At 43.6% G+C, this 27,609-nt stretch overlaps 1 protein-coding gene and 1 long non-coding RNA gene across 3 annotated transcripts in view; one reads left to right on the top strand and one right to left on the bottom strand.

The window, feature by feature from the left end:
- LOC309519672 overlaps positions 1 to 27,609 on the top strand; it is a 363,193-nt gene that overhangs the window by 74,248 nt on the left and 261,336 nt on the right. The gene's annotated exons all lie outside the window — the stretch shown is intronic.
- EI24 (EI24 autophagy associated transmembrane protein) lies at positions 1,725 to 24,556 on the bottom strand. Of its 2 annotated transcripts, none has more exons than XM_082200190.1 (11): positions 24,399 to 24,556; positions 17,262 to 17,409; positions 14,089 to 14,234; positions 13,198 to 13,258; positions 11,127 to 11,193; positions 9,846 to 9,970; positions 8,060 to 8,179; positions 6,941 to 7,052; positions 6,054 to 6,165; positions 4,681 to 4,755; positions 1,725 to 3,449 (listed from the first exon to the last, which is right to left on the bottom strand). In XM_082200190.1, exons 2-11 carry the CDS (start codon positions 17,301 to 17,303, stop codon positions 3,284 to 3,286), a joined length of 1,026 nt encoding a protein of 341 aa, XP_082056316.1. In that variant the 5' UTR covers positions 17,304 to 17,409; positions 24,399 to 24,556; the 3' UTR covers positions 1,725 to 3,283. The 2 variants fall into 2 exon arrangements, with proteins under 2 accessions (XP_082056316.1, XP_082056317.1); XM_082200191.1 differs by lacking the exon at positions 24,399 to 24,556 and adding an exon at positions 21,819 to 21,975.

The following is a 27,609-nucleotide window of genomic DNA, read 5'->3' as shown; positions in this document are numbered from 1 at the left end:
CCTCGGCCAATAAAGCGAGATGAGCGCCGCAACCCCAGAGTCGTTCACGACTGGACCTAATGGTCAGGGGTCCCTTTACCTTTATACTGTATGCTTGTGACACAATGACCACTGATAAATGTCATCTCCAACTCCTTGAAAGATTCCATCAAGGTTGTCTCCAAAAAAATGTTGCACATCACTTGGGAAACAGGCAAACTAATGCCAGTGTACTGGAAGAAGCAAAGATCACCAGTGTCAAAACAATGATTCTTCAACATAAACTTCGGTGGACTGGTCATGTTGTTTGGATGCCCAATTATTGTTTTCCAAAGCAACTACTGTATTCCAAACACCACTTTCTGGACACGGCCCAGGAGAAAGGAGCGGAACCACCGTATAACAGTGCCCCCAGCGCCCAGCCCCTCTAGATGGTCCAGAAGGATATTATGGTCAATGGTGTCAAAGGCCGCTGAGAGATCCAGCAGAACTAGGAAACAGCTCTTGCCTTTGTCCCTAGCCCGCCGGAGATCATAAACCAGCGTGACCAAGGCAGTTTCAGACCCATGGTAAGGCCTGAATCCCGATTGGAAGGGATTCCAAATGGTCTGCATCCTCCAGGCGTGCTTGGAGTTGTTCGGCAACCACCCGCTCAATCACCTTGCCCAAGAATGGTAGATTTGAGAGTGGGCGATAGTTGGCCAAATTGGTCGGGTCTAAAGATCTTTTCTTAAGAAGCAGTTTAATGACCGCCTCTTTCAGCGGGTCTGGGAAGGCTCCCTCACAGAGAGAAGCATTCACCACCTCGCAGAGCCCATCGCCCAGCCCTTCCCGGCTCGCTTTTATCAGCCAGGATGGGCAAGGATCAAGGAGACAGGTGGTCGGTTTCACTTGTCCAAGCAGCCTGTCCACATCCTCAGAGGTAACAGATTGGAACTGATCCCATGTAACAGGACTAGACAGAACTCTAGCACTCTCCTGCCCAGGCCCTGCTCCCACGGTAGGGTCTACCTCCTTACTTAGGACTGTGTAGTCTCAGACAACCAGAGCCATTAGATCTTTAAGTACAGAAACAATTTAAGAAAACCTATTTTAAAAGACGTATTAGTTCACTATCAGCCTTGGGAGTTCTAAGAAACCCAAAAATAAGTGCAGTTTTGAAAGGTTCAGTCCACCATCTTAGTTCAAATGGCATCCTATTACAGTCGTACCTTGGAAGTCAAACAGCCTAGTTCTCAAACCTTTTGGCTCCCAAACAGTTGAAACCCATAAGTGACTGTTCCAGCTTCCAATTGTTCTTTTGGAAGCCAAACATCTGACAGGGCTTCCAGTTGGCTGCAGGAGCTTCTGCTTTACTTTTTGAATGTTTTGGAAATCGAACGGACTTCCGGAACGGATTCCATTATACTTTCAAGGTACGATTGTATATCCAAGAATAAATGAAAACCTGTTCCTTCCTTGATCTCGGGAACTATAATTCAAAATGGGTTGTTTCCAGTGCTAGTCCTACTCAGCGTAGACTAGTTGAAGTTAATGGGCATGCCAAACTTAGATTCCTTAATTTCAATGGGTCTACTATGAGTAGTACTTAACTGGATACAACCCAATATGTTCAAAGGTATCCAAATGCAACTTTCCAAAATATACAGAAATTGGCAGTGAGTGCAACTCCAAGTTCTCCCCTATATCAGCACCACAATGAAATTAGCTTCAAAATTCAGTCACAAAATCAATTCAAGGTCGTGTAAGGTTGTTGAGGTTTTTTGCATTTTAATTTAATATTTCAGTGTGAAAATACTAGAGAAAAGGTTTATCTGTAGACTGACCTCAGTTCTGCAAAAACCAAAGGACTCTTTTGAATTTCATAGTTTTCGGCCCTACAGAAGTCTTGACATGCATGAGAAACACTGTCTAAAATCAGGATCATTTGCGCTTCCTTTGTGTATACACAGTTACATATGTACACACAGACAGACGGATACATACAAATATCACATATCCTGAGCTGACTATCAGTTAGTTTCAGCTGCAACTACAACCACACAGGAGCTCTTCGGGATACATCATTCTGACTTGGCTGGGACAACAATTGCAGATCAGGCAGGCTGCATATGAGCTGGAGGCCTCTTAACCGTGACTTGAAGTCTTTTTGCTGCAAATGCACACCCACCACACCTAGATTTAACAAGATAGTGACACTTCTTGAAACCCTGTACAGAAGTGCTGTAGGAAAAAAGAGTTCTCTTGTTTTTCGTGGATATCCTTTGGAACTGCCATTGTGGTTTTTGCCATCAAACACCACCAAGATCTATAAAGACACTAATTTTTACACACATCTACCTCTTTCCATTAACAAAATATTACACTGCAATTTTTACAACCCCAGCCACAGATTTAACATGTTTCCATTTCAGTGCCTGAACTTACCCGTACACTTTTCATATTTTCCCTTTGAAAGTTCAGAAGTTTTTTGGGGGTGGGGGAGCTCCAAGGATGTAGGTTTTTTTAAAAAAAACAATCCATACATTCTGCTGCTAAGGTTAGGAATTTGTTTCATCCATCAAAGCAGATCCCTTCCAGCATAAAACAGTTTGAGTGGCACTCATCAAGGTCCTTTAAAGTGACACCACCAAAGTGTGTCAGTTGGCAGAAAGAACTGTACAGATGTCACCAAATACCAAAAAAGGAAAAAAAGAGGGCGGAATCCTCCTACTCTGCGTCTTGATCTTGAACCTAGAACTACATGATCCACTTTTCATTTCAGCACAACAGGGATTACAAAATCCTGACCTGAGTTATATGCTATACAAAGAACTACGATCATTAAGAAATCCCAAACACTCCTGGTGAGGTTCACCGTAAAGACCCCATCAGCGTTATCACAAAGCTACGACAAAATATGCATTACAAAAAAATCATTCATCAGGAGGGGGAAATGGCACAGGGTCAGGTGGAGAAGTATCAAAAACAAAACAAACAAACAAAAAACACCAACCAGTATAGACACAGGTTCATTGCATGCCGTGAAAACAAGCAAAGAACCTTGCTTTCGAAAAACTCACAAAAGGTGTTTAAAAAGCCCAGGCTCTACTGCTCCCTTCCCTCCCCACCCCAATATTTTACTCCACACGCTCAGTGTGACACAGAGCTGGTGTTCAACTGGGGCTCACAACAGTGATAGGAGGGGGAAGGAGGATGCACAAGCCCCTTGGCAGAACACTGACTGCCCTCCCCTGTACCAAAGGACCATGTATACAGCAGCCAGGAACAGTACTCTCCCCCCCCCCTCTGCTTTGGTTATGGTTCAGTGCGCCAAAGCAGCCTTTTGTCTGGCAGGTGATGAGTGTGGAGAGGACTGAAGTCGATCGGCTGAAGCAGAGTTGCTCAGGCTAGACTGAAGGTAAACCGTCTTGTGAAAGAGTCTGTTGCTGAGGAAGACCACCAAGGAAAAGAGGCGCAGCTGGAAGTGGCTGGAACACAAGGGAAATGGCTATTAGCTCCCAGCCAAAGGCTTTCCGGTCCAAAATAAGATCGGAGCACTTTGACCTTTCACTGCACGAGTTCTGCCTTGCATCAGTTAATGAAAAAACAGCACAATTCATGTGCGTCTCTTCAGGCCACTCCCTCCCCAAGCCACACCCCTCACCCACCCTGGCCAACACTCTAGTGCTTTTGCATGCCTGGCATGTGTCCTTGGACTGTGATGATGTCTCTTGCTTGCCTGGAGTGAGAGTGCATGTGTGCGTGTGCATATACATGCATAGAATCCTCTGTATTTTGCATAGCTGGAATGAAGCTCCACTAAGCAGAAGTAAGAATCACATACTTTGTTCCACCCACTTTTGTCTCTGGTATGTGGCCTCTGGAAAACTGGCCCTAAGGGAACGCAGCCCTCAGCTGGGGAAAAAAAAGGTTTCTCAGCCCTGTTCTAAGGGGACCTAGCACTGAAATTCTGTCCTTTGAGTGCAATTGCTTAGGCTCAGAAATCTTATATGCAGGTGCACGTGCTCCTTTTGCACTTAACTTTCTGCAGCCCTACTTTCAAAACTATTTAATTAATTTGCATACTGTCCTTCATCTGAAGACCACAGGGCGGTTCACAACACAAAACATACAAAATATGCCTATGTGTGTGCACTCTAAGGGCCATAACACAGCCTAAGGGCATTTTATAAGTATTTTATAAGCAGACTGTAGGACATTCAGGGTTTAAATATCTTCGTAGCCGAGCACAGTTGGGAGCAACTGTATACACTACAGTATGCATTAGATAGGATAGTGTCTTCAGCAACATGTAATTTGATTTATTGAGATTCAAGTTTCAGCGTTCCACAAAAGTCGTCTCTGCAAGTGGCACCTGTAGTCATTCTGGGAATCTTAACTCTGTCCCAGTTACTCTACACAGAAGATAAATGCCTCTTTTGACTCTCTCTCTCTCTCTCTCTCTCTCTCTCTCTCCCCACTCAACACTCCAGTTTCTGCTGGTCAAATAGCAAGCACACCCCACACCACCCATCAGGAATACTAAGAATGTTAAACTTGCCATCAGGGCTCCCAAAGTTATCTAGTTCACCAACAGAGGGGTAAACTAAATCACAAAGATGGCAAGAAGCAGTTAGCAGCATGAAGAATTGAACAGATTTCATAGCCAACTGGTAGACTTCTTTCCCATCATTTCATACAGGAAGAGAGAATACATACTATGCTTTCCCTGGTGTCTTTGCTTCATTGGCGCTGATGATAAACAGAGGAAAAAGAATGGAGAACAGACAGCCACTGGAAAAGAAATAATAAATTAATCAGAGCATTCTTATTATGAGATGGTTTCTGTTCACACATATGCGCCTATTGGCACAAGATACAGCAGCAATGTTTACAGAACTACTGCTAGGGGTATCTCTATAGATCTGTGGAAGTCAACCTACGAACAAATAACATTGCGCAAGTTGAACACAAGTATATTGCAGAATTGGGTAGTGGAGGCGAGACAAATGCGAACGCAGATTCGGGGCAAATTCTTATCGCACAAGCGAGTCTAATCATTTTCCTTGCCACGTTTTGCTGCAGCCCTTTTTAATGTTAAGAAATCCAATGATAAAATTGGTCAGACATCAAGATCTTTTCCCACACTCAGTATTCACCAACACCAATTTGAGAAAATAATTAAGAGGCACTAACCCTATTCGAACCACCACTATTAATCATTCACTCACACCTTGCAGTCCACTGCACTAATGCAAAGCGCTTAAAAGAGTTTCATGCTCAGTACACTCCTTCCCCAGGCAAGTGCCTGGCCCCCTATTTATGCTGATGCTACTCAATACACCACTACAAAGGGTAGATGCAACAGCTGGATGCCAACCTCTGCACAAATCCATGGATCTCAGCACTACATCTGTGTAGTCTTGGCCCAAGACACAGGTGGATCAGAATTTCTGTGAAAGTTTTGAAGTCCTCTTTAATACAAATCTTATTCTTATATTCTACTTGTTCATTAGCATGCTGTGTGGTAAAGGGGAATAACATTCTAGAAAGAGGGTATCTATTTTCCAGATGTTGCATGGGGGGACAGATCTTGGCTGTACCCCTAGACCAGGCATCCCCAAACTCTGCCCTCCAGCTGTTTTGGGACTACAACTCCCATCAACCCTAGCTAACAGGACCAGTGGTCAGGGATGATGGGAATTGCAGTCCCAAAACAGCTGGAGGGCAGAGTTTGGGGATGCCTGCCCTAGACTCAAAAATTGTCTTTACACCTTATCTCCCTGCCCCACGCCAGTACCATCTATCCTGTTTTCTTATCATTCACTCAATATTACTTGCACTAGTCAGTTTCCCCCAAACTGGTGCCCCCTAGATAGTTATTGAACTACCACTCCCATCAGACCCTGCTGGCATAGTCAATAGTCATGTAAGATGCAAGTTGGATTCAAAAGTATCTTGAGGGCACCAGGTCGGGGGTAGCTGCTTTAACCCCACACCTTCCCTTCCTGTCCCACTGCTTTATCTTGTGTACATTTGATTCTACATTTGCCTGCTGTAATATCCAAAGAAAATATATCCAAACAAATCACCTGATAATGTAAGAAGACTGCATTGCAGTGAGGAAGGCCAGTGGTAAGCCAAATCCAAAGTAATAAGGCCAGTTTCTTTCAATGTTGGATAATCGTTGATGCATTTCAATTCCTGACATGACAAAAGCCAATCACAAAGTGTTAAAAGAAGGCAAAGACACATAGATACTGGATTTCACATTCCAAGATCTCTCTGCAACAACATCAAAAGGGTGGAAGCCCCTCAAACACCATTTGCAAACTTGAGCAGTCGAACTCACAGTGTTTCGCAACAAATGGGAGTTTCACAAAGATGCCAAAAACTTGGGTCATACATTGTGGTATGGTCTTTTGCCAGCACACAGCTGGGGCATGCTTACTAAGGAATCACTGAATTTGCGGGGATTACTTCTGGATAAGTTCTCTCTCTCTCTCTCTCTCTCTCTCTCTCACACACACACACACACACACTGCATTCCTCCATAAAGTTCAGGGTGACATTTTTAGAAACTCACAATAACCCAGTGAAGCAGATTAGACTGAAATACAGCAACATTCTCAACGTCTTTCCCAATCTGCTCTGCAGAGCAGCAGAGAAATGAACCTGACCTTGACCTGACCCCAACATCCTAGACACACCACCAGAGGGAGAGTTCATAAATGATCAAGATCTCATCTGTGGCGGTAACATTTATATCCATTAAGCACATGGGATGGATGGATTGCGCTAAAAGCTCCCATGGCAGTGTCATAAGTCTCGAGGGCTGGTGCTGAGACTCTGCCATATAAGTCACCCTCAATTGCCACAGAGACCCCAGGCACAAAAGAAAGGTAAATATGTATGGACCGGCCCAAAGCTTTAAAGAAAACTCAGCTATTTGAATAATGAAGCAAAGAGAAGCACTTACCTTTGTTAAACCAACGATACTCAAAGCAGTACAGTGAGTAGAGCAGCGACATATGAAGCAGGCTAATTAACTGGCCAATGATATCGATGGGAAACAGGCTTACAATCATTCCCTGCAGAAGGCAAGGAGGAATCAACTTAAGAGGCGGCATTCTTATCTGCAAAGCAAGTGCCTTCCAATCACAACAGAAGTGCCATCATTTAGCCCCAAAAAAGCAAAAAATGAAGGGACTAGAAGCTTTTGCTTCTCTCATCCATTAATTGCCACCCATACACTGTTATTTGGGCACCACTAAAGTTTAACCATCATTCCTGCGAGGCAACAGCTGCTTAAGTAATCATTCTTAAGAGGTTATAGCAGGAGAGGTACTCAGTTCACACCCTTGAGTCTTCTGGAAATATTTTACCTGCTTGCAGCTTCCTGAGCAGCTTTCTACTTTAGGTACCTCATGGTCTGAATGCACAGTTTGGTCTCTTAAAAGCCTGGCTGATGCCAGGTTTTGCCTCATAGCTCACATCCACACTATTCATTTAAAGCATATGGCTTCCCCCTGCCCCGAATCCTGGGAACAGTCGGCTTTGTGAGGGATAAACTACAGTTCCCATGATGCTTGGGAGAAGTCAGGACTGCGAAAAGTGGTATAAATATACTTTACATGAACAGTGTGGATGTACAAGGCCTGGGTGATATTCGGGTCCCATTTTTTACTATTCTGTTAAGTGTCTGTGCAGCCAGAGTCCAGGCCTTCCTTGGTATTTTTTTGTTTTATTTTATTATTAACAACAACAACAACAACAACAACAACAACATGGTGCAAATCTAACAAAAAGAAAAGAAACAAAGAATCAAAAATGTAAACCATAAAGCTTCACTGCCTGGAAGGACAAAAATACAAAGATACAGTGCAGCTATAAAAGAACTATAAAGCATTAATTCATACAAATATTCCCTTTACAAATAAAAGATTCATAAAAACAAAAGTATTCTCCACCTGTGAGTTCCACTATTACCGAGAATAAAAGTTCTATTTAGTCTTAAATTTGCCAGACATTTGCATATACTGATGGTACTAAGTAACTGGGTTGTTGTAAAGAGATGCCAGGCCTTTCTTGCTCTTACCTGGATGAGGAAAAGAGCTTGCAGTAAGAGATTAAACAGCATGTCAGCAATGATTTTACTGACGCTGGGGAAAGGCTGGGGCTTTCTTCCCGACACCTCGAAAGCCAGATCAGCAATGTCCTGAAACACAGGGAAATGTTTTTGCAAAACTGATTTCTTAAGACAAGATTTAATCCTCTCACTACTTAGGACCACTGTCATCACAATACAGCTTGTACAAGGAACAAAAACAGGCATAGTAAATATAAACCATCTTGGGTAAAACATCTGTAGTTGTTTGTTTTAAAAGGAAACACAGAATATCTCATCAGAAAACCAAAGATTTCATTCATGTTCTTCCTAAGGTAAGAGTCAGTAGCATTTGTTAGGTAAAGGTAAAGGGACCCCTGACCATTAAGTCCAGTCGTGACCGACTCTGGGGTTGCAGCGCTCATCTCGCCTTATTGGCTGAGGGAGCCAGTGTATAGCTTCCGGGTCATGTGGCCAGCATGACTAAGCCGCTTCTGGCAAACCAGAGCAGTGCACGGAAACACGGTTTACCTTCCCGCCGGAGCGGCACCTATTTATCTACTTGCACTTTGACGTGCTTTCAAACTGCTAGGTTGGCAGGAGCAGGGACCAAGCAACAGGAGCTCACCCCGTCGCGGGGATTCGAACCGCCGACTTTCTGATCAGCAAGTCCTAGGCTCTGTGGTTTAACCCACAGCGCCACTCGCGTCCCTGTAGCATTTGTTACTGTCCTGCATTTTAACACAGCTGCTTTAACTTCCAAGGTGCTGTTCCCCATCCTTAAAAAATGAAATGAAATGAAATATGAAAGCTTTCAATAAACCACTCAAAACAGGTGGCAGCAAGGGCAGTAATAGACTTCTCCTAATACCATCACTTTACTTTGTTCCGCTTTGGAAATGGATGAGATCCCACCCTCCTCCAGGCCACTCACAACCAATCACGAGGTGCACATCATCTGTACATAATCAGACATGTATCCATTTTCACTTTACATACCGCTGAATTTGCAATATGCACTCCGAAAGGGGACCAAGCTGGGAGCTTGGCCTTAAAAATACTGGATGTATGTGTGCATATCTAAGTGTGTCTGAATGCATGCAGTGTGTGTGTGTGTGTGTGTGTGTGTGTGTGTGTGTGTGTGTAGTTTGTGTGAGTGGATATACAGATATAAATAGATATGGACCAGTCAAATGAGATACACCCTTAAGCTACAATCCTAAACATACTTACTAGAGAATAAGCACCACTGAATAAAGGTAAAGGTAAAGGTACCCCTGCCCGAACGGGCCAGTCTTGACAGACTGTGGGGTTTGTGCGCCCATCTCACATCTATTGGCCGGGGGCCAGCGCTGTCCGAGGACACTTCCGGGTCACGTGGCCAGCGTGACATCGCTGCTCTGGCGAGCCAGAGCCGCACACGGAACGCCGTTTACCTTCCCGCTGGTAAGCGGTACCTATTTATCTACTTGCCCCCGGGGGTGCTTTCGAACTGCTAGGTGGGCAGGCGCTGGGACCGAGCAGCGGGAGCGCACCCCGCCGCGGGGATTCGAACCGCCGACCTTTCGATCGGCAAGCCCTAGGCGTTGAGGCTTTAGCCCACAGCGCCACCCGCGTCCCAGGCTTACTTACTAGAGAATAAGCACCACTGAATACTGTGTTCTTATTTCTGAATAAATTAGTACAAGATTTTGGTGTTGGTGAGACAAGTATCGAAATCAGCAATTGACAAGCTTTGCACAAAAAGGAGTAACATCTTCCTGGCAAGGTCACCTACCTGAAACCAGATGGCATTGACAACCTTACTCAGCACAAAGAGGGGAAGAACCCAAAGGGCACTGAAGATGGAGGTGAGGATAAATTCCAGCCAGGACCAGACATCACCGTGTAAGGAGGGGTCACCTTCCAGAGACAAAGATAAAAAAATCAGCCACCCAATGTCTGGGACCAAAGTACTGTGAATTCTACAAGGCTTGTGACAGGAGCCAAAAAGCTACTTTAGGTGCACTGAAGGAGATGGCAAAAGCTAGCAGTTCCAACACAGCCCGCTTTTGAATGGCAGACCCCTGTATACCAGGTTCCCAATTATTTTTGAAGATTCCCATCAGTTTCCGAAGAGGTTTGGCATGCAGGGCTAGTAGCTGAAACAAGTTCAAGGTCCCTCAGGCACACGGTTCATGTTGCCATGAGTTGATGACTGGCTAACCAAGATGCAAGCAATTGTCTCCTGGCAGTTTTTTATTCATTTAAGGAAATTTATTTATATAACACCACTTGATTATAGCGAAACCTCCAAAGGGTTTACAAGAAATGTTAAAATTATCAATAAAACAGTTTAAAACATTTAAAGGCAACTAAATTTAACAGTAAAAAACATATGAATATTTACTTGCCAGGATAGGTAAAGGTAAATTGGGTCCAGTCGTGACCGACTCTGGGGTTGCAGCGTTCATCTCACTTTATTGGCCGAGGGAGCTGGCATATAGCTTCCGGGTCATGTGGCCAGCATGACTAAGCCGCTTCTGGTGAACCAGAGCAGCGCATGGAAACACCGTTTACCTTCCCACTGGAGCGGTACCTATTTATCTACTTGCACTTTGACGTGCTTTCGAACTGCTAGGTTGGCAGGAGCAGGGGCCGAGCAACGGGAGCTCACCCCGTCGCAGGGATTCGAACCGCTGACCTTCTGATCAGCAAGTCCTAGGCTCTGTGGTTTAACCCACAGCGCCACCCGCACCCCTACTTGCCAGGATAGGCTTGCCTAAACAAGAATGTTTTAAGCAGGCACCAATGAACTGTACAGGAAAGCCTGATACCAATAGGCAACCACAGCAGATCTCTGAGCAGAGGATATATGCTGATAGGGTCTCACTCCCATCAGCAAGCATGCTACAGCCTTCTGCACCAACTGAAGTTTCTAGGTCAAGCACCAGGGAAGCCCCACACTGAGGGCATTGCAGTAATTCAATATTGAAGTCACCAGTGCCTGAACTACTATGGTCAACAGTTAAAGTTGTCATACCAGGTGCAGCTAATAAAAGGCACTTCTAATACTTACCGATTATTTGTGCTGTGGCTGACTGAAGAACAGGTATAAATACCTGATAGAACAAGAGGAGACTAAGCTAAGAAGAAGAAGCAAAGAAGGAAATCAGTACAGTTTAACATGTTTGTATAGACACGCTCCCTTCTACAATTTAGCCATAATTCCAAAATCTCCAGTACCGTATTGGCCTGAATATAAGCCGCACCCGCAAATATGCCGCACCTTTAAAATTCAAGGGGGGGGGGGAGAGAGAAAAAAAGACAATGCCCGAATATAAGCCGCTTCCTTAAAATTGGGTTACAGGCTGAAAATCGCTGCAGTTGGTAGAATTGTAACTTGGTGTCAATTTAAGCCTTCAGTCTTGAAAACCTACAAAAGTTATTGTAGTCGCTAAAATCACAAATCGCTATTTAATTGCTACAATTCCGCAGGCACTCACACCTGTAAATGGCAAATGAACAGTCTCAAGCTGGCAAATCAGCAAGAAAACATTTTTTGTTCCATTTTACCATATGTCTGTTTCAGCAGCGATATCGTTTTTGTAAGGTCGCGAATTTTTGTAAGGTTGTGAATTTAAGCCACACTTTAACTTTGCGCGGTCGGGATTTGGGGAAAAAGTGAAGCTTATATTCAGGCCAATACAGTATTTGCAAATTAGTTTACCCTTTCAAAGTCTACAGTTTCCTCCAGGTGTGTATTATTCTTCTCCACATTCAGACAGGTGTACAAGAAGACACACGCACAAGGTATTGCCCATGCACCTTAGCAAACACTTGCATCTCTATGTATGTGGGGAACAGCATAAAGCGACAGATGTTGGGAATTCTACAGGCATATGCTAATCCGCTCTGAATTATGAAGGACGCAGATGGAGTTGCATAAAGCTAGACCATCAACACTACAGCCTAACTATCAAGGAAGGACCAGACATGGAACCTACAGTAGACATTTCATGTGGTGCAATCCAGATTTAGACTACAACTCTCCTATCATCTCTGGTCAATGGCCATGCAGACTGGGCCTGATGCACCTTGTAGTGCTAAACATCTGGAGGGAATCATATTGGCTAATTTTGGGATCTGAAGCACCTTGAACAACTCTTTTTTTGTTGTTGTTTAAGGAAGTTGCAGGGAACTTTTGGCCTTCCAGAAGTTACTGAACTACAGCTCCAATCTGCCCCAACAAGTGTGGCCAATGGCCAGGGATGATGGGAGTTGTAATTCAGCAACTGCTGGAAAGAGCCAAAAGGTCCCCCACCCCTGTTTTAAGGAGAGGCAGTTACAGAGACGGCCACCATTGGGGGGGGAATGGTTGTTGCCATGGTCCCCAAATTCTGCCCCCTGATCACTTAAGCTTGCATTGCCTATGCACTTTAATATGTCTGCATGCACACAGCAGACAAAGAGCTAGAAGCTCTATTAAAACAAAAGAACACCTGGAGTAGCATTCTGACTTTTCCTCTAAATACAGCCAAAATCCATATTAGATGGGTTCCTTTTTAGTGCTTCCATACTAAAACTTCACCAGCCAAGACACACTCTAAATGGAAATTTAAAACCCACAATAAATAATATTGTAATCAAGGCTGTGAAGATCCATTATACTAACCACAAGGTCAGAAGACTGAGCTGGTTCTAACACACAATTCAGTTCAGTGGTGTTCTGCCCAAGACCACTTCTAGATCTGAATGTGCAGAAGTTTTTGAGGTTTGAGAAATAGGCTCACAAATGAAAGGACTGGTTTATGAAGGCAACGATTCCCCCAAAAATGTAAGTCTAGACATTCCGGTGGCTCATAGACATTTTGTGGGCAGGCCAGAAGGCAGCTGGCAATGATTACTGGCAACAAAGCAGCAGAAGAATTAAGTAGGCCGCATATCCAAATCCCTTTTTCAGGAACCCTCTGAAAAAATAAAATCTGATTTGAGATAGTAAAACATTGGCAAACCAATCTAACACGGAAGATTTAAGTCACTTATTGGTTTGCTCCCGGATTTGCAAGATTCCTGCATGCAAGCCAGCAAACATGTACACAATCATTTCAATGATGTTCAGATGTTTAAAACAACAAAAATATACTAACCCAGAATACACCGCCATTCCACGCACAACACTGAACTATTCGGCTTACTATCCGGGGCTCACTAGAGAGAAACAAGGGGAAGGTGTGAGAGCTTCTGACAAGTGACAATGTGAATGTACATTCTGCCCAAGTCTCTCTCAACCAGGGAAAAAACCAGAATAAATACATTAAATTACTCTTGTCAAATTCCCACTTATCTACAACCTAGTGGTTGGTTTGATAACTTTAGATGCTGAAACTGAGCAGATGTGGACCAGATCAGTTCCGTGGATGGGAGACCACCAGGACACCCATTTCCGAGTAGAATAATAAATCTACTTTTTAATTCTCTTTTCCCAAAAGCCCACCATATTTAGAAATACACACAGGTCCTGCTATCCACACACTCACTACCCAAAAATTCACTTATCCATTCATTATGCCCAAGTCTCGCTATACACTTATCTGAACAGCCAGTTTTCTTCCTTCTGTGTTTTTTCCCTTGTCGGTAGCAGTAATGTTCAGGCAGAAACCATGAAGGTGGGGATAGGGATTGGGTGAATCGGAGAGCAGGAGAGATAGGGCAAATTGGTTTTTTTCCTTTGGTTGCAGCCGCTTCAGGAAGAAACCACTGAAAAAGCGGCGAGGGGGGCTTAGAAATATTTCCATAGGAAATAATGGAAATCACAGACTTGTTATGCAAACACTCACCTAACGAATGATCTCCATGGAAAACATTGTGTTTGGTAAGTGGGATATGCGTGTATAAAATACACGGTTCCAACTTCTATATATCCCACAGTGCCGTTATCATATATTTCCAGGCATTCCTACTTTGGTTTGTTAAATATTTCTTATCTTTGTATATTGAAAGTTGGAGCATGATCAAACTCCAAACCCTCCCAAACTCACTTCTCCTGCTTCCTCTCTTCACTCTGTGCTCTTCGCTGGGCAAGCACACTGCTTGCTCTTCTTTTTCGCTGCTCTTCCCTTTTCTGCTGGATTCGAGCATCCAACTTGGAGATTGTCCAGATCCCCCATATGGAGTCTTTAATTCCCTATACAAAGAGGGAGAGAGAGACAAAATGCAGTCATATCTTGGAAGTCAAATGACTTGCGACTCGAACGTTTTGGCTCCCGAATGCAGCAAACTCGGAAGTGATTGTTCCGGTTTGCGAACATTCTTTGGAACCCGAACTTCTGGTGCGGGTTACACGGCTTCTGATTGGCTGTAGGAGCTTCCTATGGAGGGAAAAATTAATAGGTGAGTTTTACAGATTAAATACAGATCAATAACCTTGTGACAACTCTGATTTATGAACTACGGGATGAATTTAGGAAGAAGAAAGGGAAAGACTCACTTGTTCTGCCAGCTCAAAGATGAGCCATACCCTCTTCCTATCTTAATAACCAAATTCCAGTAGAGGATAGAAAGAGTCTGAAATGAAGGTTTACTCAGGGAAACCTACTTCGAGTGGGACAACTAAACCATGAGAATTTACACAGAAATAAGCAACTCCAGCTACTGGAAAGCCTATTGCAACGCCTGCTGGATTTCTGAAACTTCAGTCAAACATTATCTACACATTTTCGAACATATTTTCCAAGCCTAGAGGTCTAGAAACATGACAACGTAAGACAGATTTTGTTTCCAGGATGCTGTATGACAAGCCTAATGCCAAACCTTACAACTGCATACTGCAATAATGGAATCAATGTACACACATAGTCCATTGTACTATACAGCAAACCACAGCTCAAGTGTTTGGGACAACTCAGATACTTGCGTTACATTTTCTTTTTCCTTCTAACATTTTCTCAAAAGACAAGCCTGGGTGTCTGCCAGTGGCTTTCTAGCCAAGCAGGAGCTCCAGCACTCTCAATTTTAGCCAAAGGTCAATCCATGAGCAACACCTAGTATTAACTACCCAGTGACCTAGAATAAAATGACTAAATGTTCCAGGGACTCAGAGAAAATGACATCAGAGGGTAGTTTGTTTTCTCTTTTGGCAAACTATTACTCCTTCAAAGATTTGTGTAGTCCAGGGGTCAGCAAACTTTTTAAGGAGGGGGCCAGTTCACCGTCCCTCAGACCTTGTGGCGGGCCAGACTGCACAGTGTTATAACACATATAAAACGCTTTTTCTTTACTAATGTATCCAAGTCCTAAGTCTGATTAAATTAGGTAGGCCTTCCTTTTGAGAAAAGATGCACATGATTGGGTTGCAAGACCGTGATGTGAGAGGGTAGGGAAAGCAACAAGGGGCTTAGGACTGTGAGAGAGAAGAATCTGCTATTAAGAACAGATCTGTGGATAGAAACTGAAACAGTATTGTGGGCATTGTCTGGGAAGGAGTTCCAAGAGTAAGAGGCAGAGCTGGTTTTAAGAATAAGGGGTTGTAGAATGAATAAAGAGCAGAGGATGAAAGAAAGGGCTTGATGGAAAATGAGGGGTGAAAGATAAGCTGTGACAGAAGCATGAAGAGCTATTTATGAGCATTTCTAAATCTCTCTGCCAGTGGGAATGATAGTACCAAACTAGGAAGCCACTCAAGAGGTACATCCTATGCAAAGGGGTTTAGAGTTAGTTCTTATTTTCCTGAAAAGGTAGTTGTATTAGTTTAGCAGAATCAACCTAGGCAATACCTAAACCATCAACAACTGGCTTTGGCATCAACACCCGCAAACGTGTGTAAAGTGTTACATTACAGAACTCTTAATGGCCTACAAAACGCTGCCTTTAGAAGTTCCCAAATAAGAGCAGAAAACATAGACTGGATGCAAAAAACGAAACAAAAAACCAATGGAGGAGTGGTTAAATGAGATCAAAATAGCTGGCAAGGGGGTTAATACTGGTAGCAGAATGCTGCACAGAGATAACTATATCAAGATGAAATTCAGGAAGGTCAGTGTGAAGCACATTTGGTTGTTGCAAAGTGTGAAATAAGAGTACAGACAAAAAAAACCCTAGAAAGAATACAAAACAGTCGGAGTATGGCAGTGGTATAGAGGAAGATGGGAAAGCTGATTGAATCAAGCGGAAAGGAACCAAAGATGCTTGAGCAACAAGGTAAATGGAATCACCATAATTGGAGACAAGATTGGAAAAAGCAAAATGAAGCCTCAAATTCATGCCTGCCCATCTTCCACAAGCCAAAGGTTAGAGATGGGAGTTGGAGACCAGCAATATCTGGAGGGGTGTATTACACTGTGTATTACACGGGGTATTACACTGCGGTTTGCTCTTGATTTTCAAACCAGGTTTCCACAATCAGATTCTGAGGGCAAGTGTAAACCAGTTTTCCAGTTCAGACGTATGGTTTGCCACAAACTAGGAACTAAATAAGTAGAGCATGTAAGAAGGGGAAAGGGTACACCAGTTAGCTTAATCTTATAGCACCATACCATGGCTGTATGAACGATCCTATTATCAGCTCGCATAGCTCTTCATAATCAGACCCCAAGGAAATTTGCTTTGAGAATGATTTTGCTCTACCATCACATTGATCGCCCACTGAAAATGCAACTCCAGATGGAAATAGCCCCGGAGGCTCTGAGCCCTCTCCTTGCTTTTGCTGTCTGAGAGAAAGAGGCTTCCTTGGCACCTTAGAAAACTAGAATCCACAAATCTTAATATCCAACTGGAAATACTTGAAATCTAATTTTAGCCTATAGGTAAAGAAAGGGACCCCTGACCGTTAGGTCCAGTCGTGGCCGACTCTGGGGTTTCAGCGTTCATCTCGCTTTATTGGCCGAAGGAGCCAGCGTACAGCTTCCGGGTCATGTGGCCAGCATGACTAAGCCACTTCTGGCGAGCCAGAGCAGCGCACAGAAACACTGTTTACCTTCCCGCCGGAGCTGTACCTATTTATCTACTTGCACTTGATGTGCTTTCGAATTGCTAGGTTGGCAGGAGCAGGGACCGAGCAATAGGAGCTCACCCTGTCACGGGGATTTGAACCGCTGACCTTCTGATCGGCAAGTCCTAGGCTCTGTGGTTTAACCCACAGCGCCACCCATGCCCCAATTTTAGCCTATAAACACACTTTAAAAATAGATGGCCATAATAAAAAGGAAACACTTACCCTGATGAGATCATTAAGGAAGATCTTGACACTGTCTGCCATCTCTACTCCAGCATTGCCTCCACATCTAGAACTATCAACTACAGGGTGAAGGGAAGAAGTGAAGCCAGAACTGTCTCATTGTGAAGAGGTGGGAAACTGGTCGAGCCTTACAGAAGAGAGAAAAGCAGAGATTGCCATTACTAAAGAAACAAAACACATTTGTGATTGATTATAAATAAAACAGTTGCATTCATTTGAATCATTCTCAGCTGCAGTGCATAATGGATGTTTAAAAGTGTTCCAACTACCAAGACTATATCAGTGATAATGAGCTGCCTGGTTTGTATGAAGTTCTGAGATAATTTCTAACTTTGCTGCTTGCAACCTACACTCAGGTAAAAATGTCAAAGATTCTGCAAAACATTCCAGCTGCCGTAACAACCACAAGTAATTGGGCATTCACACACTGCCCAAGCATTCAGCTGTTGTGGTTTGGGTGTGGGGTGATGTGATGTGAAGCATGTTGACAGAATTTCAGGAGGTGGTTTCCATCATAGGTGGGGAACTAATGCCTACATGCAGTTCCCTCCTCAACATGCTAAACCAGTCCAAACCATTTGCGTCCTTTAACCTAACTCTCCAAATCTCCCTTTATCTCTACATCACTCTTTCCCGTCACCCAAAAAATAATAAATATGTTCCGAGGAGGCAGGGAAGTAAAGAGTCACAAAACAGGCACACCCTAAAACGTGTATTTCACATACTTATTCTGAATCTCCGCTTTCTCAGCTATGAAATTACACACATAATATAATATAAAACAAAGCAATGCTTCATAGATGTTCTTGCACTTTTAAGACTAAAATAGTGACCAAACCTAACCACGAAGAATATTTATTGTGAGTGCAGAAGGTGGCAAAGCGTATAGCGATCCCATTACACAACGGAGAAGGCTCTTCGAGGAAAATAAACCTGAAGCCAACAAATGATAAACGGATGTCTGTAATTAGCGAACACTTAAAAGGAAATAAAAGTCTTCCATATTCAAAATGGCTAAGCAATTTATTCTAGTGCGCATGAAATTTGAATAAAATGTAAGGTTCTAAGTTGTCAGTGTTGTAAGCTCCTTGTGCTGCTTCTTCACACAGCATGCTCACTGTACATCTCACTTGACAAAATGGTGTAAAGAAAAAAAGAAAGCTCTCTGCCCCAAGTAATCTACAATCTACATTTAGACAGCAGACAGTGAATCAAGGGGGGGGGAGCGGACAGAGGAGCACCGCTGGAAATGTAATCTGGGCTAACTATGAGTAAATGCATTTTTTAATATTTAGACTAAGGCTGAATTCAGGCGTCCAAACACAGTTAACAATGCTTTGTCAAATGTATTTTAGTGTGGTGTCTGAATTGACAAACCATCTTTTGGGGTTGGCTGGAAAGCTAGCATCAGAAAACATTGTTTTCAAGACAAAGTTTGTGTGGTTTGGCATAATGAAAAACTCCCAGGCTTCTGAAATCACTGGAAATACCGTCAATTCAAGAATTACCTAAAGAGTCAGATCAGCTCTGTGTGAAATGTTGTAGTTCCACTGTAGTTCAAGTAAATAAGAGCCACCGTTCTAGCAAGTTATACCATTTTTAAAATCACAACTAACGTGATCTCTATCAGTGAAATCATTCTACTTAGCAATTTTTGTAGATAAAGAAAATAGAAAAGCAAACTGGCATTTATAAAGAAACTATTTGTGACTCATCTTGAACAAAACCATATTGTTCCTAGTCTTGCACTGGATTCTCAAGTTCCGTATTAATATATGCCTTCATATACACATTTTGCCTCCAGCGTTCAGCAAAAGGTAATTAGAAGGAGTGTCAAGAAAGCACACGTCCCTGTTCAGAGCAGAATGTGTGTTTTCTTTTGTGTTTCATTTGCTCAGCACAGGTTTAGACTAGTTAGACCACACTAATGGCGCAGTCACTCCAAAGTGAACAATTAGATATAGAACCTCTATGTCATTAGAAAGTTTTTCTTTAGGGTATGTCTGCACTACTACAGACTGAAATCAGTTTTACACACAGTTAGCTGAAGGCTCCCATCCAGAGCCCATGGGAAGCATAGTTCTGTGAAGGTACAAAGAATCTGTTAGCAAATAAGTTTTTCATTCTCATAAGACTACTGTTCCCACAACCCCACTGGAGAATCTGGGTTCATTACACCCATTTCAAACTGGTTTAAAATGAGCAGTATAAATTTGGCCTTAGCGTCCCATACATATACAGCAATTCCATGAAGTTTAGTGAGCATAGTTCTGAACACGCACATATTGAATGGCAACTAAAATCCCTTCCAAATTAAGCCCCAGCTTGTTCATATTTTAAACAAGGATGGCACTACTTTCTCACCACTGCAAGGAGCTTTGATAGTTAGATGCAAAGCATAATTATGTATTATAGGGTCTCACAGGTCCTCACTAATGGGCATTAACTCTTCCTAACAAAAGCTATTCAGTCTGAAACAAGTGTTTGTCCATCTCTGGTATATGAAATACTGCCTAACACCACCCTAGGGACTACAGTATGCAAGCACAGCTCACTGAATCATCCTACTTGAGAACAAAATTACTGTGTTGATCTCACTATCCATTCATCCTCTTGCCAAAAAAGAATTTGTGCTGTTCCTAGCAAGTTGCTGAGTGCTCCAGTTAAAATAATGTACACAACACTACCTACAATATTAAAGCTACACTTCAATTTAATGATAATAGTGAGCATTAATATCACACTTTTAAAAAAAACCCTGAAGAAAGTTTCTTAGTAATCCTTACATTAGCCCTGTCTTGTAGATTAGTATTATTTTTCCCATATTAACCATGATGGGCTGAGAGAACCAAGCCCATGTAGCAAATTTGTGTCTGTGGCAATACTTGAACTAGGGACTTCCTGGTTCAGGCTAAAATCCTAGCCACCCTTACCTGGGAGTAAGTCCCACTGATTTCAACAGGACTTACTTCTAAGTATATATGGTTAGGATTGCACTCAGTCTCATTGCTGCTGTCAGACGCTCAGATTTCACACAGGGCAAATAGGCCACTCTGGAACCATGTGGTGGAGGGTGGCACTTATAAATTATACAATATATACAAAGACACAAGTGCTAGTTTCACAAAATCGTAAAACAATCAGCAGTGATATGCATCCCATCTTCCACCTTTAGCACCTGTCTGCCAAGGAACAGCCGCTCCACCTCAAAATGGCAATTTAGGTCATTTCATGAGAAAATAAAGCTGCACACTTCAACAGAGAATTGATCCCAACAAAGGTCCGTATAGTAAAAGCCATGGTTTTCCCAGTAGTGATGTATGGAAGTGAGAGCTGGACCATAAAGAAGGCTGATCGCCGAAGAATTGATGCTTTTGAATTATGGTGCTGGAGGAGACTCTTGAGAGTCCCATGGACTGCAAGAAGATCAAACCTCTCCTTTCTGAAGGAAATCAGCCCTGAGCGCTCACTGGAAGGACAGATCGTGAAGCTGAGGCTGCAATACTTTGGCCACCTCATGAGAAGAGAAGACTCCCTGGAAAAGACCCTGATGTTGGGAAAGATGGAGGGCACAAGGAGAAGAGGACGACAGAGAATGAGATGGTTGGATGGTGTTCTTGAAGCTACCAGCATGAGTCTGATCAAACTGCGGGAGGCAGTGGAGGACAGAAGTGCCTGGCGTGCTCTGGTCCATGGGGTCACGAAGAGTCGGACACGACTAAACGACTAAACAACAACAACAACATACCCAGAAAAAGATGGGAATGGAGTGTGGGGATGATGCAAAAAGAGGGTAAGAGTCCAGCGAGGAAGCTAAATTAAGTTAGAGAGAAAAGGGGCAGCTCAAGCACAGCAGACAAGGAGAACTGGGTGCAGCGGTGCTGAATTGCAGGGACAGATGCAAGATTTAAAGGGTCTGGGTGTACATGGGAATAGAAACAAAAGGTTTGAAGGGTGTGTGTCTTGTGGTCCTCCAAAGCAGAAAAAGACAGAAGGATGCCTGTCAGAGCAAACAGCGAGAAGGTGCCAGAGCAACAAACTGGAGGAGGAGTGTAAGGTTTATATATGGGGAAAGATCTGAGGTTATGTAGGGAGAAGAGATGGGGTGGCGAGCACAAATAAAAAGGGTGGTATTATATGTTATTAAAGCAAGCGAAAAGAAGGGTCACAATTGCAGGTCACAACTGCATGCAATTATTAGAGAGAGTGGTTTCTGAGAACAAGGTAATTTATTATACCCCAGAGGGGCGGGGTATAAATAATAAAATTATTATGATTAAAATTATGAATAGGAAAAAGGTGTGAGGTTGCCCAAAAGGGAAATGGTAGGAGGATATTGCTGGGTGGGTAGGAGGCAGGCATGGAGGAACCGGATCGAGGGTCCCCAATCTAGGGTTGCAACTAGGAAAAGAGGGACCGGGGAGGGGGGAGCCCCAGAAGAGGGAATTGGAAGGGGAGGCGGAGGAGGGTAAAGGTGTGTCGCAAGCCACACACACACACACACACACACACATATACGGGGTCTTCGATACTTGCCGGCCTAGGGCGCTCGGGGTCCGTGGCGGCGGCGGCTGACCCGACCCAGGCAATTGACAAGCAGCTGCCCCGGCCGCCAGAAAAGGCTGACTGAGCTGAATAACAAGCTCCTTGGGCAGCGCCGACCGGGAAGCCACTGCGCAGGCGCGGCGCACCGGGCACCCCCTCCCGCCCCCCCTGCCTCTCTCTCCGGATTACAAGGAGCGAGACGGCCGGCTTGGGTTTGACGGAGACGCGCATGCGCCCTTCCGCGGATTCTCACCCCCCCCCCCACTCCTTTCCCCGAGGTAAAGAGCAAGCGCAGTAAAGGAGGAGGAGACGGAAGCGGGAAGCTCCTCAGAGGACGGGGGGGGGGAATGCAGCGTTGCTATGGAGACGCCCCTGCTCAGTCTCTCACAGACCTGCTTTGACAAATGAAAATAAAAATTAAGAGCATCGCAATGTGTGGCTCGTTTGCTTTTTGCTGTGCTCTTTTTTGCAGGTTGTCTTAAAACACACATGCATATGGTTTTCGCCCTGTTGAAATATTTATTCCTCCGCCCCGTGCCAACAAGCCAAACCTGAGAACTACATTGCCCTTTTATTTTGAAAGCTGTGGTAAATATTTGTAAAAAGGTGACAGGGAAATTAATAATCAGGTGGCTTGCAGTCCTACGATGTTTCTAGTCTGGAGAAAACACACACACACACACACATAGCCTCTGCATTATTCGGTTGCCTCCCCTTTGTAGAAAATAAATAAAAGTCAATATTAACTCAAGTACTAAGCAGTTGAAGTCAACAGCACTTGCTATCAAGGCTGCACAGCGCTGCTGCCTCAGCGAATAAGACCCATTTGAACTCGGCTGGACTTCTGAGTAAACATGTACTTGCACCGATGCTCTCCTGAAAACATTTCAATCCATGGACAGAAGAAATACATAGGCCAATATTTCGTTCATGTTAAACAGGAATACCAACCCATCCGTCATCTCAGAGTCATCACAAAAAAGTGGATTAAAATCCCAGTTCCGCACACAAGCGTATATGCATTCAACTCTTAGCATTTCAACCGTTCAGCTTTTGGTGAGACACTATTGAATTGTACCCCTCCTGGAATATACCAGTGGTTTTCAGCCTTTCTTAACATTTAGGAAATCTCTACAGCACCAAATTGTCTGCTATGGAGCCCCAGTTCCCCAAAAATATTGTAGAGGAGACTGAAATACATTCTGGGATGCAAATTAGAGCTCACGGTACTTACAGGGCCTATTGGGTTTCACCATAAACTTGTGTGAGCAAAATAGTCACACACACACACACCACACACACACCCCAACACTTAAGATTTTCTTATGGCTGCAGGTTGTTGGAGCCTTTCAGGGAAGCTTGTCTCTTATTACTGATCTTCCTTACTGAAAAAATCCTTAAAAGTTTTTGAGAAATCCTATGGTTTCCTACAACACAGTCTGAAAACCAGCAGTGAATCTGTGTCAGAGAAGAAGGAAATTTTAGAAGTTGTGGCGCCTAGATCTGCAATGTTTATCACTTGTTTAAGTAGCTTCTCTTGCATAGTATTCAGGTATAACAAAGATACTTAGGAATAATGGAAACCCAATATTGTCAACACCGACTGGCAGCAGCTCTCAGTTCTTTCAGGCAAGGGTCTCTTCCAGCCCTAGCTGGGAGATTCTGGAAACTGAACCTGCAACCATTTGCATTTTACTTGTTAAATCTTTATTAAGTTTCTTTATCTGATACATCCATTTCACAAAAGGAGCATATCATATTTTCTTAGCAGTACTAAATGAATAACATTTTTCATTGTCCACATGTGCGACAAGATATACCATTAGTTTTTTGCAGCACTGTTTTAACTTCATCCACTATTTTTTTTTAAAGGGGGCACAATCAATCTTGAGTTGGATTATACCTAACAATATACTTCTGTGTTTACTGAGAAGTAAAGCTCACTGTGTTCAGGGGTGCTTATCCCCATGTAAATTGGTTTATATATAATCACATACCCTTTAACATTTCTCCGATGAAAATAGGGACATCCCATTCCTTAATGATAATTTTACTATTTATACCCCACACATCTTACTGGGTTTACCCAGCCACTCTGGGCAGCTCTGAACATATATAAAAACACAATAAAACATTAAACATTTTAAAAAAATCTATACAGAATTGCCTTCAGGCGGCTCAGGGGTTGGATAACTTCAGATAACCCTCCAACATTTCTCCAATGAAAATAGGGACATCCTAAGGAAAAATGGGACATTCCGAGATCAAATCAGAAACCGGGACAGCTTCTGTAAATCAGCGATGTCCCTGGAAAATAGGGACACTTAGAGGGTCTGTAATCACCAGTACGAAAACAAACAGAGTTTATATTCCACCATGCATATGCGCAAGATTCTCTAGCACAGCTCTGTAATGCGTAAAACCCGCGCCCTGCCTGAGCCACAACCTGCTTTTGCTTTCACCAAAAACTGAAAACGAAAAGACCCGTCAGTTTTCCTCCCTTAGAACCGAATGCTATGCAAACCGAGCCCCCGTTATTTACAGCCCCTCTTTCTCCAGGTCCAAACTTACCTCCGGAGGCTCTCCAAACAGACCTCATCCAGGTGTCCGCACACCTGTCAGTCTCTGCCGTTCTGTTCTGTACAAACAGCTCCCCTTTCCAAGGCCAGGGACATCTTTGTACACAGCCGGTGCCCTCTGGGAAACGTAGTTCAAAGCCTTCCTTTGCTTTGCATAACAGGAGGGTTGTGTCACTTTTACAGAGCCTTGAGTGGCCGCGGAGAGCAATCTGGGAGCTGTAGTTCAATCTAATGGGTCCTTCTCCGCTTTCTCGGCGTCCAATGAGAATTCTTCCGTGTGTTGTCCCCCCACGCATCCGGGATCCCATCGCAGCGCCGGGTTCTCTGCATAGATCGAGAGCGAGCACCGTCTGCTGCGGATGCTTCCACAATTGCTATCAGTGCCCAAACCTTCCATTTTAGCATGCCTGAAAAGAACGGTTGGGGTGGGGGAAATCCTCCGTTTAGGCTGTAATCCTACACTCAACGGGATGGGGGAGGTAGTTTCCTGTTAATGGGACTTACTTCCGAGTAGGCATGCACAAGCTTGTGCTCTTAACCTACCTCTGAGTAGGGCTAGGTGATTCCCAGGTTCCGCATGTGCGGATGACATAACGATGTGCTTAAATATAGGAAGGGAGAAGGAATAAGCTCAGAAATCCTTTGCACTTTTACGGGACTGGGTTACACGGATCCTCATGGATCCTCCACTTTAAAAAAGAATAACTCCAACAAATCCAGTGTCAGATCACATCTGGAAGGCACACCTACAGACTGGACTATAAAAAAGGTGGATCCAACACTTTGCCGCACTGCAGCGCCACAAAAACATGGATCCGAGGCATGGATCCTCATTAATTCATATGATTTTTATATTGAAACAAAATAAAACCACCATGATACTCTAGACCACATCTTAGTCTGTAGGCAGAACAAAAAACACACGCATCCACTGTTTCGTGGTGCCGGCATGGCGCAAAAACATGGTTAAAGAACACGGATCCTCAAGGATCCTCATGATTTTTGCACTAGATCAGCCCGATGTCACCATCAGATCAAATATCATGTCCAGGGGCACAGCCTGCACCTCCAAAACCTCGGATCCATGGCTCCCTGGCAATTCCATGGCCCAAAAAGTGGTTTCAAAGCACGGATCCCCATGGATCCTCATGCTTTTTGCATTGGGCCACCCCTAAATTACCGTCAAATCACACATCATAGCCAGGGGCACAGCCTGCACCACAAAAATCACAGATCCACGGCTTCCTGGTCATACCATGGCCCAAAAACATGGTTTCAAAGCATAGATCCTCATGGATCTTCATGCTTTTTGCATTGGGCCACCCCTAACTCACCATCAAATCACACATCATAGCCAGGGGCACAGCCTGCACCACAAAAAACTCAGATCCATAGCTTCATGACGACACCTTGGGCCAAAAAAAGTGATTCCAAGCCATGGATCCTCATGAATCCTCAGGGTGTTTGCATTGGTCACCCCAAACTCACTGTCAAATCACACGTCATGGCCAGGGGCACAGCCTGCACCACAAAAATCATGAGTTTCACCACCAAAATCTCAAAAAGGCACTCACCAGCACTGTTAATGTCACCACTGGAACATTACTATTACAGCCAAAAGAAGAATGTACAACTATATATTTTACCAAGATATGGTTCATCTTCAAGAAGAGATAAAAAACATGCCGAAGTATTTAAAAGGAGAAAAAATATGAAACTGCTTACATACTGTCAACTAATATCCAGATTCAACAAAGACTGTATGGCAAACAGTTAAATCAGAAAAAAGACAGAACTTGAGTCCATAATAACAGAGGTCTACCTTTTGGGTAAAATTTATAAACTACCGGTATAATGAATTGAAAAAAATGTTTAAAATAACTTTTGTAAAAACAAACAAACCCAGAAGTCTTTTATTAGGAATTGTGGGTACCGACATTCCAAACGAACAGAAAAGACTTTTCATGTATGTGACAACAGCAATGCGGATGCTACTAGCCCAGAGATGGAAAGAAGACAAAGCCCGTACCGGAATGGCAAACCAAGCTGTTAGACTACGCCGAAATGACAAAACTGACCGGAAGGCTCAGGAACCAAGAAGGCCAAAACTTCAACCAAGAATGGGGAAAAAAATTAATTTATCTAGGAGACCACTGTAAGCAGATGAAAACCTTAGCAGGATAGCAGGATTTTAATAATGCTTGTAATGTAGCGAATATTATGGATAATATGGAAAGATATAAAATATGGACTATGAAATAATATGCAGTGGAGAAGATGGACAATAGGATCCATGGAGACAACCTTTGAGATCAGGATTATGGGCAGTATTTGGCAGAATAAGTTCATGAGCAGAGCAACTTCCACTTCTGCAATGGGACTTGAAAACACTACTTGGGCAGAAGGTGGAATCTTTTAAAATCATGGGCCACCCACAACCAGTAGCATTTGGTACGGAGAGGCACTTAGCATATATCCCAACGCTGACATCACTGTGGCTTACAAGAAGGTAGAGGAGGAAGGAGGTGAGGTTGAAGTTGTGTGAACACACTGGCATGAGCACCAGTTTGGCTGCACCGGTGTGTTTGCACTATGCCAACCTTACTCAACCCTGCCAACACCAGCAATGTCAGTAATGGGAGGTCGTGTAAGTGCCAGGACCTTACCCTGCCGACAGTGCTAGCTGCAACCCAACATGGAAACCCTGTGCATAAATCTATTTGGTTTAATAGCAGTATTAGGCTAGCAAGACCTTGTGAGATCTTCCTGAAATCTCTCAAGATCTCATGAGCTCTGTAAGATCTTGCAAGAGCTCAGGGAGATCTCATAAGATCCCACCAGAATCTGCCATGATTCTGTGAAGATTACATCTAGGCACCTTATTAAAAAAAACCAACGAAGTGTAATGAGTTCTTCAGAAGATGTTGGGTGGATGGCCACTGTCTGGTCAAAATCTGCTTTTGTTCCTCCCATTTTGATAGCCACAGCAAAGCCTTGAAGCATTTCATCACATCCTAACCCTTGCATATGAAGGCCTACCACCATCTCCTGTTTCGTTGCGCACACCAGTTTCATTACACACTTCGTCTTTTAGTTACAGCATGATACATTGGGATAAAAGAAGTTGTATAGGTTTTCACACTCTCGCTTCCATATGTAGTTCTAGCTTCCGCTTCTGTTAGTCCTACTGTTCCAGTAGGTGG

The sequence above is a fragment of the Podarcis vaucheri genome (genome assembly GCF_965113315.1).
Source record: "Podarcis vaucheri genome assembly, chromosome: 15".
Taxonomy (NCBI): domain Eukaryota; kingdom Metazoa; phylum Chordata; class Lepidosauria; order Squamata; family Lacertidae; genus Podarcis; species Podarcis vaucheri.
The sequence above is the reverse complement of the archived record's forward strand: the minus strand, read 5'-3'. Positions and strand labels throughout refer to the sequence as shown.